The sequence below is a fragment of the Platalea leucorodia genome (genome assembly GCF_965183815.1).
Source record: "Platalea leucorodia genome assembly, chromosome: Z".
NCBI classification, from domain to species: Eukaryota; Metazoa; Chordata; class Aves; order Pelecaniformes; family Threskiornithidae; genus Platalea; species Platalea leucorodia.
This window is the reverse complement of record NC_138858.1, coordinates 9,900,340-9,921,658: the sequence shown is the minus strand read 5'-3', so window position 1 is coordinate 9,921,658 and position 21,319 is coordinate 9,900,340. Positions and strand designations below refer to the sequence as shown.

At 44.6% G+C, this 21,319-nt stretch overlaps 2 protein-coding genes across 5 annotated transcripts in view; one reads left to right on the top strand and one right to left on the bottom strand.

Annotated features, from left to right (window-relative positions):
- TPGS2 (tubulin polyglutamylase complex subunit 2) overlaps nucleotides 1-16,618 on the bottom strand; it is a 35,947-nt gene extending 19,329 nt beyond the window's left edge. For all 3 annotated transcript variants that reach the window (XR_014230619.1, XR_014230620.1, XM_082335361.1), the window contains exons 1-4: nucleotides 16,338-16,618; nucleotides 11,245-11,324; nucleotides 2,343-2,430; nucleotides 96-227 (exon numbers count right to left, since the gene is read on the bottom strand). Coding sequence is in view for 1 of the 3 variants with exons in the window: in XM_082335361.1 (XP_082191487.1) it covers nucleotides 96-227; nucleotides 2,343-2,430; nucleotides 11,245-11,324; nucleotides 16,338-16,497 (460 nt within the window). In the remaining 2 variants the exon portion in view is untranslated. The remainder of the gene's footprint in view (nucleotides 1-95; nucleotides 228-2,342; nucleotides 2,431-11,244; nucleotides 11,325-16,337) is intronic.
- KIAA1328 overlaps nucleotides 16,218-21,319 on the top strand; it is a 177,230-nt gene continuing 172,128 nt past the window's right edge. The window contains exons 1-2 of one of the 2 annotated variants that reach the window (XM_082335358.1): nucleotides 16,727-16,882; nucleotides 20,737-20,772. In XM_082335358.1, coding sequence (XP_082191484.1) covers nucleotides 16,771-16,882; nucleotides 20,737-20,772 — 148 coding nt within the window. In that variant the 5' untranslated portion in view covers nucleotides 16,727-16,770. Of the gene's footprint in view, nucleotides 16,375-16,726; nucleotides 16,883-20,736; nucleotides 20,773-21,319 lie in introns of those variants that run through there. The other variant, XM_082335359.1, reaches the window with a different exon arrangement.

Sequence of the window (21,319 nt, the reverse complement as noted above, 5' to 3'; positions counted from 1 at the left end):
TGCTGTTATATCCATGTGCTATATCCTAACATTACCCTAACAGAGCAAAAGGGATGAGACAGAGCACATTTTCTAGCCTGTTAACAGGATCTTACCTTCCTCGTCTGTGTCATCTTCCAGGTCAGCGAGAGTTGGTGCATTAGGCAGAGTGTACATAGAGGAACCCCCAAGCCGACATAGTTTTGAGACACTATTAATCACCATGGAGCCCAGGGGCATTGGGGTATCTGCAATAAGACTGATCATTAATCACATCCAGTGTCAGGAAAGCATAGGAGGTATTTCTTTTCCTCCAGACACCAACTCAACGTTTTCTAAAACACAGAGGGGCAGAAGAGATGGGTACAGCCAGCAGGCCTGGACACTCAACCAAGTCAGGCTCCACAGGGACAAAACCCAGGCTTTTTCAAACACAGTTTCACACTTACAGGCGATGCAACACCATCTCAGAGCTGTGCAGGTATGAGAATTACACTGCTGGCTAAGCCTGTGCTGCAGCTGTTAGCCCAGTCCTGTGAAACTGGCTATTAAAAATCCTGGCTAGCTACAGCCATGCCGACCTTCCTACCAGAAACCACCCCACCCATTCACGGCTTATGGTCTGCTCATCCTCCTCCACCCCGTGTACCTACTCAGGGTACATCCTCTTGGTTCCCACTCCAACGCAGGATTTTATGACAGTGTCAACATGTGGGTGTTCTTGAATGAATGCTTGAGGACTTGTCACTTGTCTCTCCTTCCGAGGACTTGTACTGTTACCAGACATCAAGTCAACAAGCACCCTGTTTAGCCACGTGCCAGTGTGAAGGCCTCAGAAAGCACTACTGGATGCTTGCTCAAACAAGACAGTTATGTGAGCTGCCTTGGTCTCTGTGCACTTGTGTGCCCTGAGAACAAGACTCTTCAGAGGTCACAACACACTAAATCCTGCTTAAAACACGATGAGACTCAGTGCAGGTGCTAGAGCCCTGGTGTCAACTGTCTCTGAAAGGAAATTGCACTTCCTGAGGAAAACGTTGCATTTGACACCCATGTCCAGAAGTGAGCAGTGTCCACAGCCCAATTTGACAACCTCACTTGAAGACAACAAGAGCCAGGATGATAGCTGCAGAGCTCCAGTGCAGAGTGAACAAACCACATGATTCTTGCCAAAAAAGGACAGACAATAAAACTTGGTTCTGTTCTCACTTCCACCACTGACTCCAGAAATAACTCCAGTGAATGGACTTTAGCTGGTGGAAAGCAGAATCAGGCTCTGGCACATACATACACTTTTTAATGAGAAAGAGGCATTATCAGAGGGTGACTCTTCCTACTGCTTTATGATAGGATAATGTGCTAGAGCTGCTTCTTTCTCCATGAACTACAGAGGCAGCCTAGGTACGAGATTTAAACTATATACCTAAATCTGAGTGTCAACAGATGACCAGTGTATTACAGAATGGTATTTATGTCTATAGAGAACAAGTCTCTCGAGAACAAGTCTTATGAGGAGTGTCTAGGGGAGCTGGGATTGTGTAGTTTGGAGAAGAGGAGGCTGAGGGGAGACCTTATCGCTCCCTACAACTGCCTGAAAGGAGGCTGTAGTGAGGTGGGGGTCAGTCTCTTCTCCCAAGTAACAAGTGATAGGACAAGAGGAAATGGCCTCAAGTTGTGCCAGGGGAGGTTTAGATTAGATATTAGGAAAAATTTCTTCATGGAGAGAGTGGTCAGGCATTGGAACAGACTGCCCAGGGAAGTGGTGCAACCACAGTCCCTGGAAGTGTTCAAAAAACGTGTGGATGTGGTGCTTACGGACATGGTTTAGAGGTGCACCAGGCAGTTAGGTTAACAGTTGGACTCTATGATCTCAGAGGTCTTTTCCAACCTTTATGATTCTATGATTCTATGTCATGAAGACTTGTTTGGTTTCTAGCCAGTGCTCAGTGTACACATCTATTCTGTGGAAGTCCAGAACATGCAAGCAATAGGCTTTGCCCTGTTGCATCAGGAAAGGATCTCTGATGTGAAGTCATTTTTTTTTCCTCACCAGGACATCTTTAAAATAGTCTACGATCCCATGCAGAACTACACTCACTTATTAATTCAGAGGTCAGTTTTCTGTAGTCACTGATCAAGCTGCCTAGCAGAAACAAACTACTTCATTTTTTTGCGAGTTAAGGAATGGTGTTAATTTTTCATTCAAAATGACTTGGCGCATGTGCTTTTGCTCAGACTAATGCAGGATGCTGACATGTGTATTGACTGTACAGAAAGTAAGTTTGAAGTTAGAGAGATTCTGCAAAGGAAAAACTGGCTGCAATGAAATGAGAGTATCAGTGGAGAAGAATACATGGGCTCACCATCGGTCTTCACACTCCAGGTCATCTGGAAGCCATCGGTCATCAGATAGAAGTTCTTTAAATCCTCTGGCAATACACAGGAGTTTTTCTACAAATCACAATCAAAGCATTATGGGAAAATGCAGAACATGCCTCAAACCCAAAGAACAACTGAATATTGGTACAGAAATATTTGCCACCAAATGTTTTGTTCAACTCCAAGATGACTCAAATCAGTTCAGATATCTCATCCTAAAACCTTGAGAGAAAACTGCATATTTCTTGGGTCTGTGCTACTGTATTAACAAAGATGACTTGGGAAAATTTCACAATGAGCAGCCAGTCACCACAAGATTATTACAGGATTGCTCCCCAACTGAGATGACATATCATCCTTTAACACTAAAAGCTACTCCAAGATCATATATAAGAACAATTGGCTTTTTCATACATATGGCTTACAAGAGTAGAGTTTTGCTTTAAGTGAAATCAGACTAAACCTACCTGTTCCACTAAACCATGTATAATATTAGCACAAGGACTCTCCTTCTGAGGGATTTCAGTTCCAAGTAGGTGAGAGAAGCACGGACTCAATAGTTGCACATAGTCAAGCAGCTTTGATGTTTCACTTAACAAACAGTATGTGTGCAAATACACATAGAGTCAGTCTCACAAACCTGCTGGTCTGGCTTCACCCCACCAAACTGCAGCGCTTGGCTGGGGCTTCTAAGCCTGCTTCCTTCTGAGCCAACAGTGAAGGAAGCAACTCCAGTGAGCTGCTGAGAGTGCTTCTAAGAACCAGGACCCTTCTCCTATACCTATCTATCTTGGTTGTGGAAGGAGTCTTTCTTAACTTAGATTCTTCAGCTAAACAACAAATATGAGGAAGGAAGGATAAAGGCTTAATGCTCAGAACAACAAGAAGCCCAAAGAGCTATAGGCAATTGCAAGCACTGCTCCTGGTGACAGGTCCAGCTGCAGACCAGCGACCCTCCGTTCCTGTCGATGTGTCAAGAACATAAAACAAAACAGTACAGAAGACTGTCAATTTTAAGAAGACAAGCAACACGCATGACTAAAAGAGCTATCTGGTTTTTTGTTTGTAATTGTTTTAGAGAAAAAACAGATAGAGAAAGACTGGAGTGAGTCTGCATTTAAAGTATTCTCAAACTTAAAACTTCAAAAGAATCAGACCCCAAAACTCAGGACAGTTTCCGATGATGCATGTTCCACAATCTCTGCATTGACTTGTCAAAGGGCTGCACCACCCACCCTGTGGAAAAGTTTTTCTAATTGCAGCCTGAACCTCCAAGTTGCAACTTGTGGTCATTCTCCCTTTTCAGTCCCATGTGCTTTTAAATCTGCTCAGGAACAATGACACAAATGAGCCCCCTGAGGGTCAAGCTTTGTCATTAAACCAGGAGGATAGACAACTTCTTCTTTAAAATGTTGATCTGAGACCTCTTTATAACCACAGGACTCTGGGAGCCTCATTTTACAGGGAAAATGGACAACTAATGTGAGATTTGCAACACAGCATGTCTGATGATAATTCAACTACTTTTGTGACAGGATTTTCAGCCTTTTCTGAAAAAGGTGTTACTTCTTTCATTCAGCAAGTTTCAAAGACATGTTGTTGAACATGGCCTGCTCTTTGTGCAGTGAGGTTGACACTCAAAGCAAGAAAACACAGAATTATAAACTTTCAGAACATTTATAGGTCAGTAGTGCTGTCCCTCATATACGCTTACCCTGCAACTGATCAAGATGTTATTCAGGTAGGTATTCACAGCTTGGCCTCAGAGGCCTGGGTGGGTTTTGGAGTAGTTACAGAATTGCTTTGGAGAAAGCAAAGAAGTCAGATGTTAATCTGACAGTAAGTTGGGTGGACGTTGGATCTGCCGGAGGGTAGGAAGGCCCTACAGAGGGACCTGGACAGGCTGGATCGATGGGCTGGGGCCAACTGTATGAGATTCAACACGGCTCAGTGTCAGGTCCTGCACTTGGGTCCCAACAACCCCATGCAACGCTACAGGCTGGGGGAGGAGTGGCTGGAGAGCTGTCTGGCGGAAAAGGACCTGGGGGTGTTGGTCGACAGCTGCCTGAACATGAGCCAGCAGTGTGCTCAGGTGGCCAAGAGGGCCAATGGCATCCTGGCTTGTATCAGGAACAGTGTGGCCAGCAGGACCAGGGAGGTGATAGTGCCCCTGTACTTGGCACTGGTGAGGCTGCACCTCGAGTCCTGTGTTCAGTGTTGGGCCCCTCACTCCAAGAAGGACATTGAGGTGCTGGAGCGTGTCCAGAGGAGGGCAATGAAGCTGGTGAAGGGTCTGGAGCACAGGGCTGGTGAGGAGCGGCTGAGGGAGCTGGGGTTGTTGAGCCTGGAGAAGAGGAGGCTGAGGGGAGACCTTATCGCTCTCTACAACTACCTGAAAGGAGGCTGTAGCGAGGTGGGGGTCGGTCTCTTCTCCATCGTAACAAGTGATAGGACGAGAGGAAACGGCCTCAATTTGTGCCGAGGGAGGTTTGGATTGGATATTAGGAAAAACTTCTTCACTGACAGGGCAGTCAGGCACTGGAACAGGCTGCCCAGGGAAGTGGTTGAGTCTCCATCCCTGGAGGTATTTAAAAGCCAGGTAGATGTGGGGCTTAGGGACATGGTTTAGTGGTGGACTTGGCAGTGCTAGGTTAATGGACTAGATGATCTTAAGGGTCTTTTCCAACCTTAACAATTCTATGATTCTATGATTCTAATAGCTTTCCAATATTGTGCTTCTGCTGGGACTACCTCCTTACAGCTACTAGAAAACATAACATTCAAAGTCTCATAAAATAAAGGAAGAATATTCTGGTAACCAGTAGCTAAGGAAGAGAAACATGCACACGCAGTTCATGTAGCTCTGCTTCACTTGGAGCACAAATTTGTAACATCTCAAGAGATGCTGATCAGATTCTTCCCCATGTCTGCAACTTGTGCATATCCAGTTATCTGCCCTGATGTTGCCTCAATGCATCTATCCAGCAGAAGCTACCTGCCAGCTGTGCATCCAGCTGCAACACTGGCCTCTGGTCATCAGTGACTGGCATGAGCAAGGGAAGGCGCTGGCCTCCTCCTGTCCACGTCCCCCTCTCCCCTAGGACAAGGGCAGCCCTTCTGCCTTTTAAAGCCTTATTCACAGTCACTTTCTTTGAGCTGCTACAGTCCCTGTCCCCTAAGCTGTGGTGTATACACTGTGCAGGACCCTCTAACCCACCCACAACCTTCACTGCTGCGTTTTAACTTACTTTCTAAGCATATCCACTTATGCCGACAGATTCTGCTGCTGCTGAGTCAGATATTAATGGCTTTGCAGCTTGCAATAGGGCAGGTCACTTTACTTGCCCCATCAGCAGCCTGGTCACTAGCACAGTGCTTTTGTAACCCAGGTAGGGAAAATCTTCGCAGGTATTAAAACAGAGAATCTGATACTGTAGAAACTTTGTTTTGAGAAGAATTTATCGTCCTTTGATAAGAGCCTGCTGATGGCTGAGGCCCTGGTCATAAGTTTCAGAAGATTACTAAACCACATGGACATATCTGAAGTTCTTCAAATGCCTTTAACAAACACACCTTCTTCTGTGGGTTCTTCTCAGTCCTAAATATTTATAATTTCATGCTGTGCTTTCACCACTGCTGATTTCAAGCTGTAGCTGTAAGCACAGTGACTAGGTTTAAAACTACGAAGAAAGAAAATACAACAGACCTGCTACAAAGCCTCAGAAAAGTATAAATGTTTACACAGCACTTTCAGTCCATTTCAACCCCCGCAATTTTAACTAATCTACCCCAGCAGTAAAAATACATATGGGAACAGCTCTCTTGACTTCAGTGGGCGTTCTCCTCTAAGCAGGAGAACCAGATCCATTGGGATGACAAAATCTAGGATTTTAAAACTTCCACTGTAGTATCCAGTTAAATACTAGCACAAACAGGACACAGCCCAATTTAACAAACATAGCTGATTAAGACAAGGAAAAAAATCACATCTGGATAGGCCTTCTGCTCTGAATCCTCCTTTTCTGGATGGAAAGATCAACATGTGCATGTTTCTCCAAATGGCTGCCCTCCTCACTTTATTTTAGGATTCTCCTAACCATGTCCCTTTGCATGACTTTCCAAACGATGGTGCAAAATACACGGGTGGAAAATGCTGTACCTGAGCAAATCTGGGGTCTGTAGGAAAAGGCCTCTATATAGAAAGCTTCACTGATATCCATCTCTCCCATCTGACGGAAAGGATTGACTAATCTGTCATATTATGCTTAGCCACATGATCCTATGACTTCAAAACAGTGGCCTTCTAACAGCAGAGTCAGAGAAACAAGCCACTACTACGTATTAAAAACAGCTTCTCAAGCTCTGTACTCCCCCTGCTCAACTGGAAGTTACCAGGGTTGTGATCTCCAGCCCCATAAAATACAATATTCCTAACAACGTGCCAGAAGTGGCTTAACCACAGCCCTGGCAAGCAGCTGTTTTCATTCCAGTCATCTGGTTACACTCATCAGCTCATAAAACAAAATGTCCCAAGTGCCCAATATGGTGCGTGAGGTCTATTTCTTCTGTTTATTGTCCATAATATCCCCAAATGGTCTCCCAAGAAAGCACAGTCCATTGAGGAAAGAGAATATTAGAACCAGGGTAGTCTTGCTGCCAAGACCTGATCAGCACTGGATGCAGAGCTAAAACACTGACATATGGCAATTCACTTAAAGCACTGTTGTAACAATGCTTCCCAAGCAAATATACTAAAGAAATGGACAGCAGTTAAAGTATATCGCTCTAGAGAGACTTCTTTAAAAAACTGAATGAGTTTTATCCAACTTCTGGGGAGAGAAGGAAGGGATTTGTGTCACTTCTCAGGGCTTCCACATAGCAGAGCACATCAGCCAACACCTTTCTCTCTCCCTAATGTCGTGCTGTTTCATGACTGGTCTGCCCTAGCTGCCAGTGAATGCAGAAGACGTTAATTTATGTAACATACTGAGACATTCTTCTCGCAGCTTTTATAAATTTGATCTGGGGGGGGGTCCCAGGAGATCACCTTGCTTGGATTTCCTGCCCTGACAGGCACAGGGCTGGGGTAGACCTGTGCCCTGCGGCAGAGGACAGGATTTGGCAATTCTCTTGAGGACGGTGTTGTATAGCCAATTTTTTAATCAGTGTATTATAAGGCCCCACAGGAGGGGAACACTGTCAGAAACACTATCCACCTCCCAGAAGTCCTCCAGCCTCTCCCCTGTTATGCAGCTGGAAGAAATATACCTTTCCTCATGCATTAGTTCTGCTGAATCCACTGGTCATCCCATGGTCAGGGCCACAAGGCAGGTTCAAGACGGGCAGATTCTGTGCTCCTGGGGATCAAGGCTGGCAGGCTTGCCTAATGCTGAGGGAGGACATTACAAGGAGGATGGCAAGAAGGACCCCTGTGGATGCGCATGCCTGCATGCATACTTTTGAGTCAAAAAGAAATATCGTAGAAGCAACAAAGAAGATTTCTAGAGTAGCCAGAAACCACCACCACAGTTGCCACTGAGATTTAGATGCAGAGAGTTTCTAAATTGTCTGGCAGCCTAAGATAGTCCACAACAGGAAAGCAGCAGACTGCTTGAGGGCTTTTTTATGGTTTTATCAGAGAAAAAATGAATCTTTGTAGACAAAGTGCACAAGGAGAAACAACAAATTTCCTGTGTAGAGTTGTAGAATATTAATGCTCCAGCAATGTCATGGGCAGGGATCACTTACAGCCAGCCAGGGGCAGTGCAGGGACTGCTAACAAGCCAATTACAGGAACAGGCAAAATGACCGCCTTCATTTTGCTTGGCCTGCTGTGGTGCTGAGTTCTGGGACCTTTAGCTCCACCTAACAGAATGCAATTTTCTATTTTTTGAAAACTAAAACAATGATGTGAGTGACGTATTTCTCTTCTGGTTGAGGCAAAAAGAAAATGTGGTTCAGACATTGTCCCTGCAGATACCAGAGTGCCTCCTAGCAATATTTTAGTATAACACCTACTTTTAAAACTGCACATGGAGCAGAGCAGGGCAGCTGCCAGCCTAATTTAGGAGTGGAAACAGGTTCATACGATGATATACAGTTATTAGACGTGGTGTTCCAGTGACCTGGTAACTCTGTCTCTACTCCTCCTTCTATTGCTAGCCTCACTTTCTTGGAGAAAAGATAACATCTTGGTAGGTCTAAATATTGTGAAAGGTGAAAAAATTATCTGTTTTTATTAAAATATTTTAAACTGCTTGAAAGTTTTGGGGAAGCAATTCTACCCATGTAAACACCTGACAATCATATACCTTAAATATTTTTGCGAGTGTGCTGATTTCCAGTAATATTCAGGACTGATTTCAGGTTTGATTTCCTGAAGTGTAAGACTTAACAGCTCTTCATGCCTCTGCAGAAAGCCTTGGAAAAAATCTCTTTTGCTCTCCTACTGTCTTACTGCACTGTCTCTTGTCATGAAGCTCACCTTCCCCTGCAAAGCCCCATGGCAGCTAATGGACATTTAACAGGCTGATCTAAGATTTTAAAACTTCCATCGTAGTATCCAGTTAAATACTAGCACAAACCGGACACAGCACAATGTAACAAACCCAGCTGATGGAGAAAAAAAATGCATATTGCTAGCATTATTAGAATATAATTTTAATCATTCATAATTAAAAAAGATTGATTTTCTTTTAAGAGTTTCTGAATACCATAGATTCTCTCAGCAGAAACACCTTTCTATTGCAAAACTGAAATAGGACTGGAAAAATTACTTCTAGAAAAAAAAGTGAACATGTCTTAGGAATAGAGCTTTTATTTGGTGAGTCTCAATGAAGAGAGAGGGTTTTTTGGGAAAAAGAATGTAATTTTGGGAATAGTTTGACCAGTTTTCCCTACATTGCACAAAAACCCCTGCAAATACTTTCATAGCAAAAGACGTAGAGGGGAGTTAAAAACACAGACTGTGACAAGATCTTGTTAAAATCTCAACTATGGAGAAATGATTACGTGCATAAGTATTGCCACCTAGTGGCTACGGAAAAAAAAACAGTGATAAAAGTGAACATTAGGTACACAAAAACTTGTATTCAAATTCAAGCAGGATGAGTTTGAGGAAAAGTGAGGTGCAAGTTCATCCTGGAAAGGCGTTGTGAAGTGCTGAGTGCTTTGCACTTAATCATCACCGCAGGGCATACTGCAGTTGCGTGGACTGTTTTAGATATCAGACTTCATCCCCAAAGCTCAAGAAAAAACAGAAAAAGAAAATAGTTATCTTTTAATTTGAGACGGGAGATTTCAGGTTTTGTCAATGCAACTGGAACCAAAAGCAAAGAAACAGATAGCGAAGTCCTTCACCATTAGCAGTCCGGCTCAACTGTATCTACTTAATTTTCACCGTTTACTTTCACAGTTAACTTAGTCCATCACTGGGGTGGGGGAAGGAAGCTGAAGTTTTGTTTTGACATCTTTGGAGCGAAGTGCTTTGGCTACAGCATTTCAAAGCTTGGCTTTACAAGAATAGCCCAGTGTTGAAACAAACCCAATTTAGTTCGGAGGAGTAGGAGCACCTGAAAATGAGAGCAATACGGTCTTCAGGAGAAGCAGTCCTCTCCACTCAACAGAAGAATGAGTGAATGTCACCCTGCTGCTCCCAGACCTGAGCTGGCTCACAGTCAGCGTGCCTCAGACTTTCCAGCCCAGTTAATCTGACACCTGAACAACAGCTATGGGAAATCACAATCCGTTCATACAAACCTGAAAAACTGGACATTTCTGCCTGACCACAGTTGCTGGCTACTGTACAAGTTTCAGTAAATAACACAGGTTTACAGCACATACATTCTGACCTGGATTTATAAATTCTTGATAAATATCATTAATTGGGATAGGTCATTACCAAAACTAGCGCAAGATTTTTCCCTGCTGTTTAGGAAAAACTGTAAATGGCAAGGTGTCTCCAAAAGGGAAGTTATTTTATGTAGTGGTAACAAATGCAGGCTCTGGGAGCATGTGCAGTAGGGTATAGCCAGGGTTGGAGCAGAGGGAGGACGATTCACTCAACTCTATCCTCTGCCATGCCCCTTTCCAAAGGGCAGTCAGCTTCTACTGTCCCTTCCCTAGATATGAGTGATACCTAGAAAGCAGTTATTCCCCCATGGTCATGGGGTTGATAAACACATGTATATTCAAAAAGGGGACCAAAAATGCCATCTCTGCCTACCAGAGTCACACAACAGTATTCAGGAGCCCTCTGGTCACGCACTCTGATGCAGCGAGGTCAGTGGAGTCAAGGTAGCACATGTCCTTCATAGTCTGCTAGAACAGGCAACGGGGCATGCCTTGGCCAAAAAACTGGGTCAGTTAGCCAAACAGGAGGTAGAAGGAGAGGCTATGAGAAATGGAAATGAATAGCTGAGACTGAAAAGAGAAATAAATAACTGGAACGAACTGTGTGGCTCAGTGGTATTTTCCAGCTTGAGGCCTTTACCTTTAATGGCCATGAATAATAAAGAGCTTCTTCATTTTGTTTGAAAGGGAGCTGGAAAATGGTTTCAGACGTGAGTCAGAACAATATTTCTTCTCCACTGAGTTACCACTGTTGCTGCCTACTACAGTTATGTGATTTCTTAGAGTTGTCCTGAATATACTCACAGTGATGGTGTTTCTCTAACAGATCAGGTGCATGTGATAGTCAAAAAAAACATAGTAATACCCGAATTAAAAAAAAAAAAAAAAAAAATCTGTTTAGACTCCATTGTGCATCAAACTTGGTAACGGGCTGTCTCACAAACAAACACAAGGTAACCATTGCATTTGACATTCTCCATGGGCTGCTGCACATTCAGACTGACCTCACTGCAGTATTAACACGAAAATACTCACTTGCTCCCATGAAATGATTGTGTGGCGTTCAGCTGGCTCCTTTTCCACAAACGTCACCTCAGCAACTCCTGGAGAAGTCTCTAAAAGGAAAAGAGGAGCATGTTTGCAGCTGGCACGGGTGACAGCAAGCACTGAGAGCCAGACAATTTTGCAAGTTAAGCTGACTGACAGCTGGGGATAAGGCATTAATGACTGCAAGCATTGTGCTGGTGACTGAGCAGTTGCTTTCTTTTTTGTGTGTAACTGTACTCAGCATGTCTTGGCATGAAAATACCTAAGTGCTGCACATGATGCCATCCTTTGATGTTTTTTACAAACATATATACACATATATATACACACACACGCATTTTGTATTCCAAGTACAATCTTTTGCAGAGGATTCATGGAAAAATCAACCATGTGTTCCTGGGCAAACTCTGAAAGAGAGATGAATCTTTCTTTGTAAGCGCACTTATCCTGGTTTCAGCTGGGATAGAGTCAATTTTCTTCTTAGTAGCTGGTATAGTGCTGTGTTTTGGATTTAGTATGAGAATAATGTTGATAACACACGGATGTTTTAGTTGTTGCTAAATAGCGCTTACACCAGTCATGGTCTTTTCAGCTTCCCATGCTCTGCGAGATGCACAAGAAGCTGGGAGGGGGCACAGCCAGGACAGCTGACCCAGACTGGCCAAGGGGCTATTCCATACCGTATGGTGTCATGGTCAGTATATAAGCTGGGGGAAGAAGAAGGAAGGGGTTCAGCGTGATGGCATTTGCCTTCCCAAGTAACCGTTACGCGTGATGGAGCCCTGCTTTCCTGGAGATGGCTGAACACCTCCCTGTCGATGGGAAGTAGTGAATGAATTCCTGGTTTTGCTTTGCTTGTGTGCGCGGCTTTTGCTTTACCTATTAAACTGTCTTTATCTCAACCCACGAGTTTTCTCACTTTTATTCTTCTGATTCTCTCCCTCATCCCACCAGGGGGGAGTGAGTGAGCAGCTGTGTGGTGCTTAGTTGCTGGCTGGGGTTAAACCACGACAGCGCCCTCTGGTTTCAGTTGGGTAGGATATTCTCAGCTTGATGCCAGATGTGCAGTGTTGTTGCGAATTGCTAACAACCATATTCCACAAAGTTGGGCACGCTTCAGCGCTGGATTCGATGGGTTTGAACAGATGCAGAATGTGACCCTGCCGAAGGGACCTGCATGAGCAAACATCAGTCCTCTGGAATCCCAGCTGGACACCTGCAAATTTGTCATGAGCACTGAACCCATCATTTATGAAAAAATCAGATATCTGAGTATTTTATGGGAAGGAATGCTATATAAACGCAAGATACTAATCTACATGGTGCTATCCTTGCAGGTGTGCGATGGCAGAACAGTCTCCCTTGCACTTACTATTTTATAATGTTTTACTTCATCTACAGCCAACTGAAACAGTTCCCACTGACTTCATTCACTTTGGATCAGGTCCAGAAAGACTACTAACTTATTGTGGGAATTGCAAGCCCAGCACACAGGGCTGTGGAGTAGAAGTGATCATTATGCAGGGCTTTCAAGACCGGCTCTGCTGTGAAAGTACTGGCACCCAAAGCAGTCACACATTATAATTGCTTTCTGGTAAAACATACACAGTGCACTAGACAGGAAAGGCAGGCACCAGAGAGCTTTGGTTTGGTTTTTATCTCCAGTGCTGGGCTTTTAATTCTAGCAAAGGTGTTGCCCTTGTCTGTTCTGCTGGTGGAAGAGCAGCACTCAGTTTCAGGAAGTCTAAACCTCACTTTAATTGGAAGTATCGATTGTTACATTGTCAGATAACTTAGAAAACAAAACATAGCACCAGAAAACCAAACTCCAAGTTAAAGACAGAAAAAAATAAAAAACCAAAATCATAGTAAATCACCTAGGTAATCTTTCTGGCCAATGCGGGGCCCCAACACACAGACGACTCTGATGTTTCGCCAAGTTTCACTTCAGACAGGTGGGTGCAAGGCAGGGGGATCTGTCTCTTTTTCAAATATAAGCTGTCCATATGTATTCTGCTTCTAAAGAAATGTGTGGAATCAATGATCTAACCGGTCTTTTCCATCTAAGCTATGCAGGCCTTATGACAAGTTAAGAGATTATAGTAACAGAGTAATTGTTATTTCTGTGATCAAAGAAAACAGCAGGGATGTTTAATTCATCATGCACAACGGCTCAGCTGGGATGACAGAAGATTAAATATCATATCAGTCAAAGAAGTTGTCTAGGAACGAGAGAACTGCAACTTCTAAAGAGCTCTGAACCAAATCCAAGATCAAAAGAAAGAGAAATTGCATCTTAAAAATATCCTGTGGGTAAACTGAACATCACATTTAACACGTGTGTAGGAATGGACAGAAGCTCCATTACACATCAATGAGGAAAAGAAGAAGTTTGCCATGGGTTGCTTTTTCTTCCAGATGGAAGAAATAAAGAAGCCGCCTAGGTTACACAAAAGATATAGTACAAAGCTTCACTAGTTCAGAGACTCCTCCCTATTAACTATTCTGAATCAAAATCACGGTAAACTCTGTCCTCTTTCATCTGGAAGCTTCCAAAAATGCTTTGCAGTATTCATCAGAAAGAGTCAATGTAATGGTCTGACACAAAGCTGAAGCAGGAAATCACAGCATTATCAGTCCTTACAGTAACGCTAATACTGTCTGTAAGTTGGATAAACTCTCAGCATCTTTTTAAAATGTCTGAATAGTTACACTCTTATCTAATAAAGACTCTAAATAGTGAAGTATGGTCCTGCTCTGGGCAGTCCAGAACAGCTAACACCTTCCATTCAGATTTAGTTGTGAGCAATCGACCTTTCTGGAATTTGCTATTAGTCATAGAACCTCAGCAAAACAGATCATACTGGCAATGGGAAAGATGTCTCTCTTTTTTCCTCGGATTATAACCTCCATAATGCTTGTGAGAAATCTCCCACCTTGTAGGGATTTCCACAGAGACTACAAGTTAAAAAAAAAAATCAAAACAACCTCCTCCTTCCCGCAACTTCACATATAGAATGTTTAAAGGAGGGTTTTTGAAATGGTGCCATGAACATTTGTTCACAAAAGTATTGGAAAATTGGGCCTCAAGCTCCCGTATACTGTATGTGCAAAATTTTCTTGCTTAAAAGGAGTTTGTTGAGTTTCATTACATAATCATTTCTATCTCCTGAAAAAAATACTTCACAAACTGAACAGAGTTAAAAGCCTATTACTGCTTTTATGTTATGGTATGCAGAAAAGTATCTATTGGCTTCATGAGACTTCCCAAAAGAAGATTTATAATAAGATGGTTTCAAGTGCTGCAAACTACCGAGCAAGGCATCTTTCTGAATGAGATACCCTTTGTTATTTGAAAGAAACAAACACTGAACAGATTGCTAATGTTTCCCAATTAGTTCAGCAATTCTAATTAATATGGTGGCACAATTTACATGCTTTGGATCACTTCACTGGGAAAAAACGTGCAAAATTCCTAGAAGGAGTGGAGAAACAGAGAAAAGAACCAGAGTAAAACATCACGGCAATGGACTGGGGTGCGCATCACTATATGGCACAATACAAGTCGTCAGAGGTACAGACAGAAAAACAAAAAAAAAAACCCAAACACAAACCAGGAAACACCTTCCATGTGCAAGAGATGCTACAGGACTTTCAGAGCCAAACCTGCATAGCCATGTCTTGCTGGTGTAAATAACATACTTACCCAAAACAGTCTACATGGCAACATTAATTTTGGACATAGTTAACATCATGCAGATCTTGTACATCTGAGCCTTAGTGGTGAAAATGTGGGTAGGGCTAGCAATTTTTTAAAAAGAGCTACTTCAAAGAAGCATTAGCCATGATGGTTGATCATCAGTAGTTTCACCTTTTTAATGCTCTCACAGAGCAGAATGATAATGTTATCCTGACCTCACAACTGGAAAACCAAAAGGACAAACCAAAACCCCCCAAGAAGTCCAATAAGTTCTCAGTAAGAGAATGCTGAACAGAGATTGAGGATGAAATCCTGTACTCACTGAAGCCCACAACAAGAATTTTCCCCTGACCTTTTAATCTCATCTGTCTGAGCAACTATCTAAAAACAGGCGCAATTAGCGATACACTTAGGTTACCAGATGAAGCTCACTGTCCTTCAATACAGTGGCTGGGTGAGGTAATTACAGTGGTCACTTTTGGCTTTAAAATTCATAGGAAGAAGTTCTGGAACTGCAATTTGTAGTACTGTCATTCGCATTGCTTGGGATAGACGTACTGCTTTCCAGCCATACAAATATGACAGTTCTGTGCCCCAAGCTGCTGACAGATGAAAGGTCTGATGCTAAAATCCTTTACACATGCAAATACTTTCACCAATTCTTGTGATTCTACTGCCATGAGTAAAGTTTTGTCTGAGAAGCCTTAATGTTATATGCTGAAAGCCTTACAGTCCTGCTGAACTTCAAAGGGAACTGCAGGGGTGCAAGAAGGCTCAAGACCAGAGCAAAATACAGAGCTGGCAACCAGGGCATGTTGTGGAAAAAGTCCCAGGGTATGGGAGCAAGCTGCTGTGTGACTACTTATGGGGAGCTGATCCTGAGCAGGTTCACAGTCTTCTGCCAGAACACTGCACCACGCTGAACTGCTTCCATCGGGCGCGCTACCTGCAGACCCTGTGTGACAACAGAGGCTACAAATTATGCACGATTTTGAATAAAACACTACTTTGTCTTTCTTTGATTTTTTTTGAAACTGTATGGCTCTGCTAAGTCGGGAGATTCAGGATTTCTGCCGCTGATTCAACCAGCAGCACCGTGGTTCCCAACGCTGCAGGGCCCCGGGCCTGGTACCCGGGCTCGCCCCGCGGTTCCCGGCTGCAGGGCCGGCACGGGCAGCCGGGCCCGGCCCCCCCGCTGCTGCAGGCGCCTCGGGGCGGGGACCCGGGGCGGGGACCCGAGGCAGGGCCGAGGCCTGGCAGGGCCGAGGCCTGGCAGGGCCGCCCCGGGGCCCCCGCCCTGAGCGCCGCGGGAGGCGCCCCTTCCCGCCCCCGGGAGGTTTCCATGGCAAGCGAGCGGCCACCCCAAGCGCGAGGGGCTCACCCAGTATCCGCGTCACCCCCAGCGTCAGCTTGTCCAGGTAGGGTTTGATGCTGGCGGAGGGCTTCTCCTCCATCCTCCGCACGCCGCTGCCGGCTCCCCTCGCCGCCAACGCCCCGGTACGCAAGAGAGGCCGATGGGGCGTGCGCGGGGAGGGGGGCATAGCCCCTTTTGTCCTTCCTCCCGCCCTGTAGCCGCGGCCGCGCCGCGAGGCGCGCTGGGAATCGTAGTTCTCCCGGCCGACGCCTCGGTCGGCCTATGGCGGGCGGGAAGCCTCAGGCGGCCTGACGGGAGCGGTAGTTCCGCGGGAGCGCGGGCCCCTCCTCAGCCCGCGCTCGGAGGACTACGACTCCCAGCGTGCCCCTCTGCCCCGCCTGCCGGCAGCGCCCGGCGGCCCCCCCCGGCAGTGGCAAGGCGAAGCCGGCGCGGGCAGCCAATGGGCGGCGAGCGCTGGGGGGGCGGCGGGGGGCACTCTGGGAGTGGCGGTTGTTTCAAGATGGCGGAGGTGGCCGCCGGGCCGGGCGGAGGCGTTTACTGGAGTCGGGACAGTATCCTTCCCTAGGGCCGGGGCAGCTCGGGGGGCCCGCGGCGGGGCCTCCGCCCCGGGGCCGTGCCCTGGCGGGGGGACCGAGGCGGCCGGCCTCTCGGCGGGGGCGCCGGGCCCCGGGGGGGCGGCGTGGAGGGGAGCGGGGCGGGAGGGTGCTGGCGGGGGGCGGCCTGTCCGGGCGGGCGGCGGGGGCGTCTGCGTTGGGGTTTTGGTGTAGAGAAGGCTGGAGCCGATGCGGGGCTGTGGGACGGGGACGCGGGGAGTGGCGGGGGGAGTGGCCGTGGCAGAGGGGTTCTGGGGGCTCCGCTGGCGAGTGTGGGGGAGCTCGGCCTGGGGAGAGAGGTTGGGCATGTGCCGGTGTGCAGGGAGTAGGGGGGTTTAAAAGCAAAGGTGGCCTGCAAGAGGAGGGAGGGTTGGGTGTCCCACCTTCTGTGTGACCTAGCTATGAAGTCCCAGAGGAGGTAAATATGTAGGAAATGGGGGAGCTGGGTTCAGGTTATAGGCGCTTGCAAGGGAATCAACGGAGAGAAACTGAGGCTAGGGACTGAACAGGCAGGAAGATGTGTCTTTTGTGACTGGCATCTAAGCTTGACTACAAGCATAACATTTAGGGTGAGCCTGTGGGGGACCTGGAGGCTGGAGGGCTCTGTCTGTGAGGGACAAGTGGGAGGCTGTGGTGGCTTCGTCTGCAGAAGACATGCAGGCTCCAGTTGTGGGAGACTACATGGGGTTGGGCATGTAGATGGAGTACGTGGTGGTTGTGGTGCTGGGGATTCAGCCTGTAAAAGCTTCGCTAGAGAGAGATGCTTTTGCATGGTTGAGGGAAACAGGAGCTAGCGTGGATGTTTGGGCTCATGCGGCTGAGTTAGAGGCTCAGCTACTTGAAGACATTAGGGTGGAACTGGCAGTCTGGCCTGGTGGAAATTTAGGAGCTGACAATTTAGCTGTAAGTATCAGGGACTTGATACGTTGCTGTTACTCATGCTGAGAGTGGGATTCCAGCATCAGCTAGAAGTGATTGAAAAGAAGAGTATGTGTGTGTGCTCTTGTATTTGTGTTTGATTGCACGCTCACTGGAAAGCAATGTGCAAGTGAAATGGGCCAACCATCCAGTGAACTGTTTAGGGAGCACGTTGTTATGATCTCCCATTTATGTAAAAAACAAAAAAAAAATGAAAAAAAAATGACTACAACTTTCCCTGTGACGTGATAAGGTGAAGGTTGGTAGTCACATATCAAGTTTGTTGCCACACTGTCACTACTCTGTTCAGTTGTGGAAGCGATGATGCAGTTACAATGACAGCGTATTTTTATCAATTAACCACTGGGGTGACAGGTTGTTTCCCATGACTAAATATGGTTTATTGAGCCCAGCAGTGGCCTCATGCAGTGTGATAGTCCAAGGAATGAGGCTCTTCCTGACAACCATTTCCATTGTACATGTTTTTGCAAGTAGGTATTGTTGCCTCTGGTCTTGGAAAAGTTAAATACCCAGAAATATAAATGGCACAAGAGCAAATAATAGCGGGCGCTTTCAAGAAAGGGGGCTGGGGGTGGGAAATTTGGGAGATTTGGTAATGTTGGTTTAATAGCTTTGGAAAACTGAACTTCTCTCTATAATTGCTGAATAGATACAGCCTAGCAAGGCAGATGCACTGTTGCTTGCCGTAGGGAAGCCATGCGGCACCGTAAAATGTTCGGTTTCTCTGATGCCTGTGATGCCTGTTGCCTTGAACATTAGCTGTGGTGGTACAAGGTTTCTAATGTGTATAGTTACCATACTGGGAGTCTTGAGAGGCATGTGGCAGTAGATTAATGTTAAATGGTTGATGCTGGTACTGTCGTCAGTCTTGCACTCTGAGACAAGGACGTTGGACCTGTTTATGAATCAGGTACTGAGTCACTGCAATTTTCAGTCCAGCTGATTAAGGTAACCTGATCTGACTTTGGTTTATTCTAATACATTAGGCTGCAAACCTTCACGGGAGAGCGGTCCTGGTAGCTGGGGGGGAGTACCAGCAAGAGCTTTGACTATTTTTTCATCCTGCTACCATCTATCCACAACAGTGCCAATACTGGAGGCAAACTTCAAAAGCCGAATGTTGTTTAGGCAAATCTGTTTTATTTCCTATAGCCATCTGTTGGCACACAGATTAACCATATGTCAGTTGAGAAAGCAATCGCCTGTGCTGAAATTTGTTGTTTCCTGTAGTAGTATGAGTTGAAGATACTCTCCTTGGTGTCCTGCAGATTGCTGTCATAGTTGTGCTGACACAGCTGTTTGGGCTGGGCTGTGATCCAGACTTGAACTTTTAATCTACCTTGGTGCTTTTTTGGAAAGAGGGGACACAGTGCTTTACTTTCAGAATTTATTCAGCTTCCTCACCTGGTTCATGGCATGACCCCACAATGTGTTGTGACAGCGAGAGATAGCAGGCTGCAGCTTACAAGTGAGAACAAAAGTGCTTTCAGTGTTTGTAGAGAGAGATGGCTTTGACAGTAGTACTAAGTGAACGTATTCTCAAACTGGTGTTTGCAATTGTTTACAAGTGATAAACGTGGATCAACAAGATTACAAGCGAGCCTGTGATCAAGCCCTTCCAGTGTGCCAAGTACCAGTTATGTGATGGACAGATCGATTGAATTTGAAATTGCTGTCCACAGGGGGAAGCTTCTAGGCTGTTGCTAATTTTCTCGACTGTGTGGTAATTTATTAAATTAAGTTTTTGAGATGGTACTATCAAAATCAGATTTTAGTTAAGGCAAGAGTTTGTATAGGTTAATTGAAATATTTTCACAATTAGAATTTATTGTACAAAGACATCTGCAAAACCTTAAATGCATTTGTCTGTAAACAGTACAGAAATTAGGTAATTGAGTTAATTGGCCCACCTTAGAAGGTTGAGGAAAGTACAGGGGTATAAACAAAAGATAATGGAGCAGAATTTTGTGCCTTGTGCTTTTGTTTTTCGCTTTAGTATAATGTTAGTTACTTACGTGGAATAAAAATCTTTACGTTCAGCTAAATGAAACTGTCGCTTTAAGGGGGACACTATAGTTTACACCCTTCCCCGCACTGTGTTGAGTCCTATTTTTAGTGACTTCTAGGAGGCGAGGATTCAAGTTCAGTGACTGCTGACATAGCACGAATAATATGGTGCCTGGTGATTTTTAAGTGTTTTCTGCAGTCAAGTAATTTAATAGTTAAAGCCCTGGGTAATGTGAAAGTCCTTGAAATAGCTTTTTTTTTTTTTAAAAAAAAAAAAACTACTTCAGAACAAATCTTGATTTTCTTAAAGAAAATCAGTCCTCAGGCTTTCATCTGTTACTCATCATGTGATGATCAGATGAGAATGACCAACTTCCTTTGAAACCTTTTGCATTTATTCTCATTTACGTTTCTTAGAATATGTTGTACAAACTGCATTTCATTGCAGTATGAATATACACTATTTTAGAATTTGTCTTCCCTACATATCAAGATGTTCCTTATATAATGATAACCTGCTCTAATTTAAATAAATATTATTACTTCATTATCTTCGTAATTGCACTTGCAACTGGGGCTGGTCCCTGGGATCTTTTGTGAAGGTGACCTCTAAGATAATCTTTACAGGCTGAAAGTTAATGCACAGTGAAGAAGGAGTAAAGCTTTCTGTTTTAGCAATCTGTGCATTGTTTGTTTTTTTCCAGTCAAGTTTTTCTTGCTTTTGGTGCTCCCAAAAAGTTACCAGTTTGGTTTTTTTATCAACAGTCTTTTAAAATTAAGAGGCAAAATACTTATTTTTGTAGTTCGGTTTAAAGGGCCAAGCTTATTCTCTTTTTGTTTATTACCTTTAACAAAGCCACATGCAGTTTCTGATGAAGAACAGCCAATGGTATTTGTTTCAGGTATGACCTTCTAGTAGCTGTAAACAAAGGTTTTTCCTATGAATGCTAAACTTTGCAATGTCTTTTCAGGTACGTGGTTTGTGTACTTAAATGTGTAAGGTACAGAGTAATCACAAGTTGTAATGGGACATACAGGATTATAGCAGAGGATTTATGCTCTGCTGCTTAGATAAGCATACAGTGCAAGATGAACAGTTTCAGGGGAGTTGTTTCTATTGCAGGTACAGCTTAGTTTTATCCAATCTATAAGGTAAGCTGAATTTTTAATGTGGTCTCCAAAGAATGTTGAAGCATTAGAGATGTTCAGGTCTTTTATAAATTTTGAAGATAACAATTAAAATGAAGATTCATTGTGTAAAGAAAAACAAAAAATTCTTGTTATTAGTTCTCTTGACCTTGATTTACTGAGTGCATGCTTGTGTACATTCCTGGGGAAAAGATGGGTGTTCTTAGTCCCCCTTCAGAATTTTTGAATTGTTTTCAAACACAGCTTTTACAGTGACACCAGGTTCTGAAAACATATCTGGGGATGCGTAACTCTGGTAAA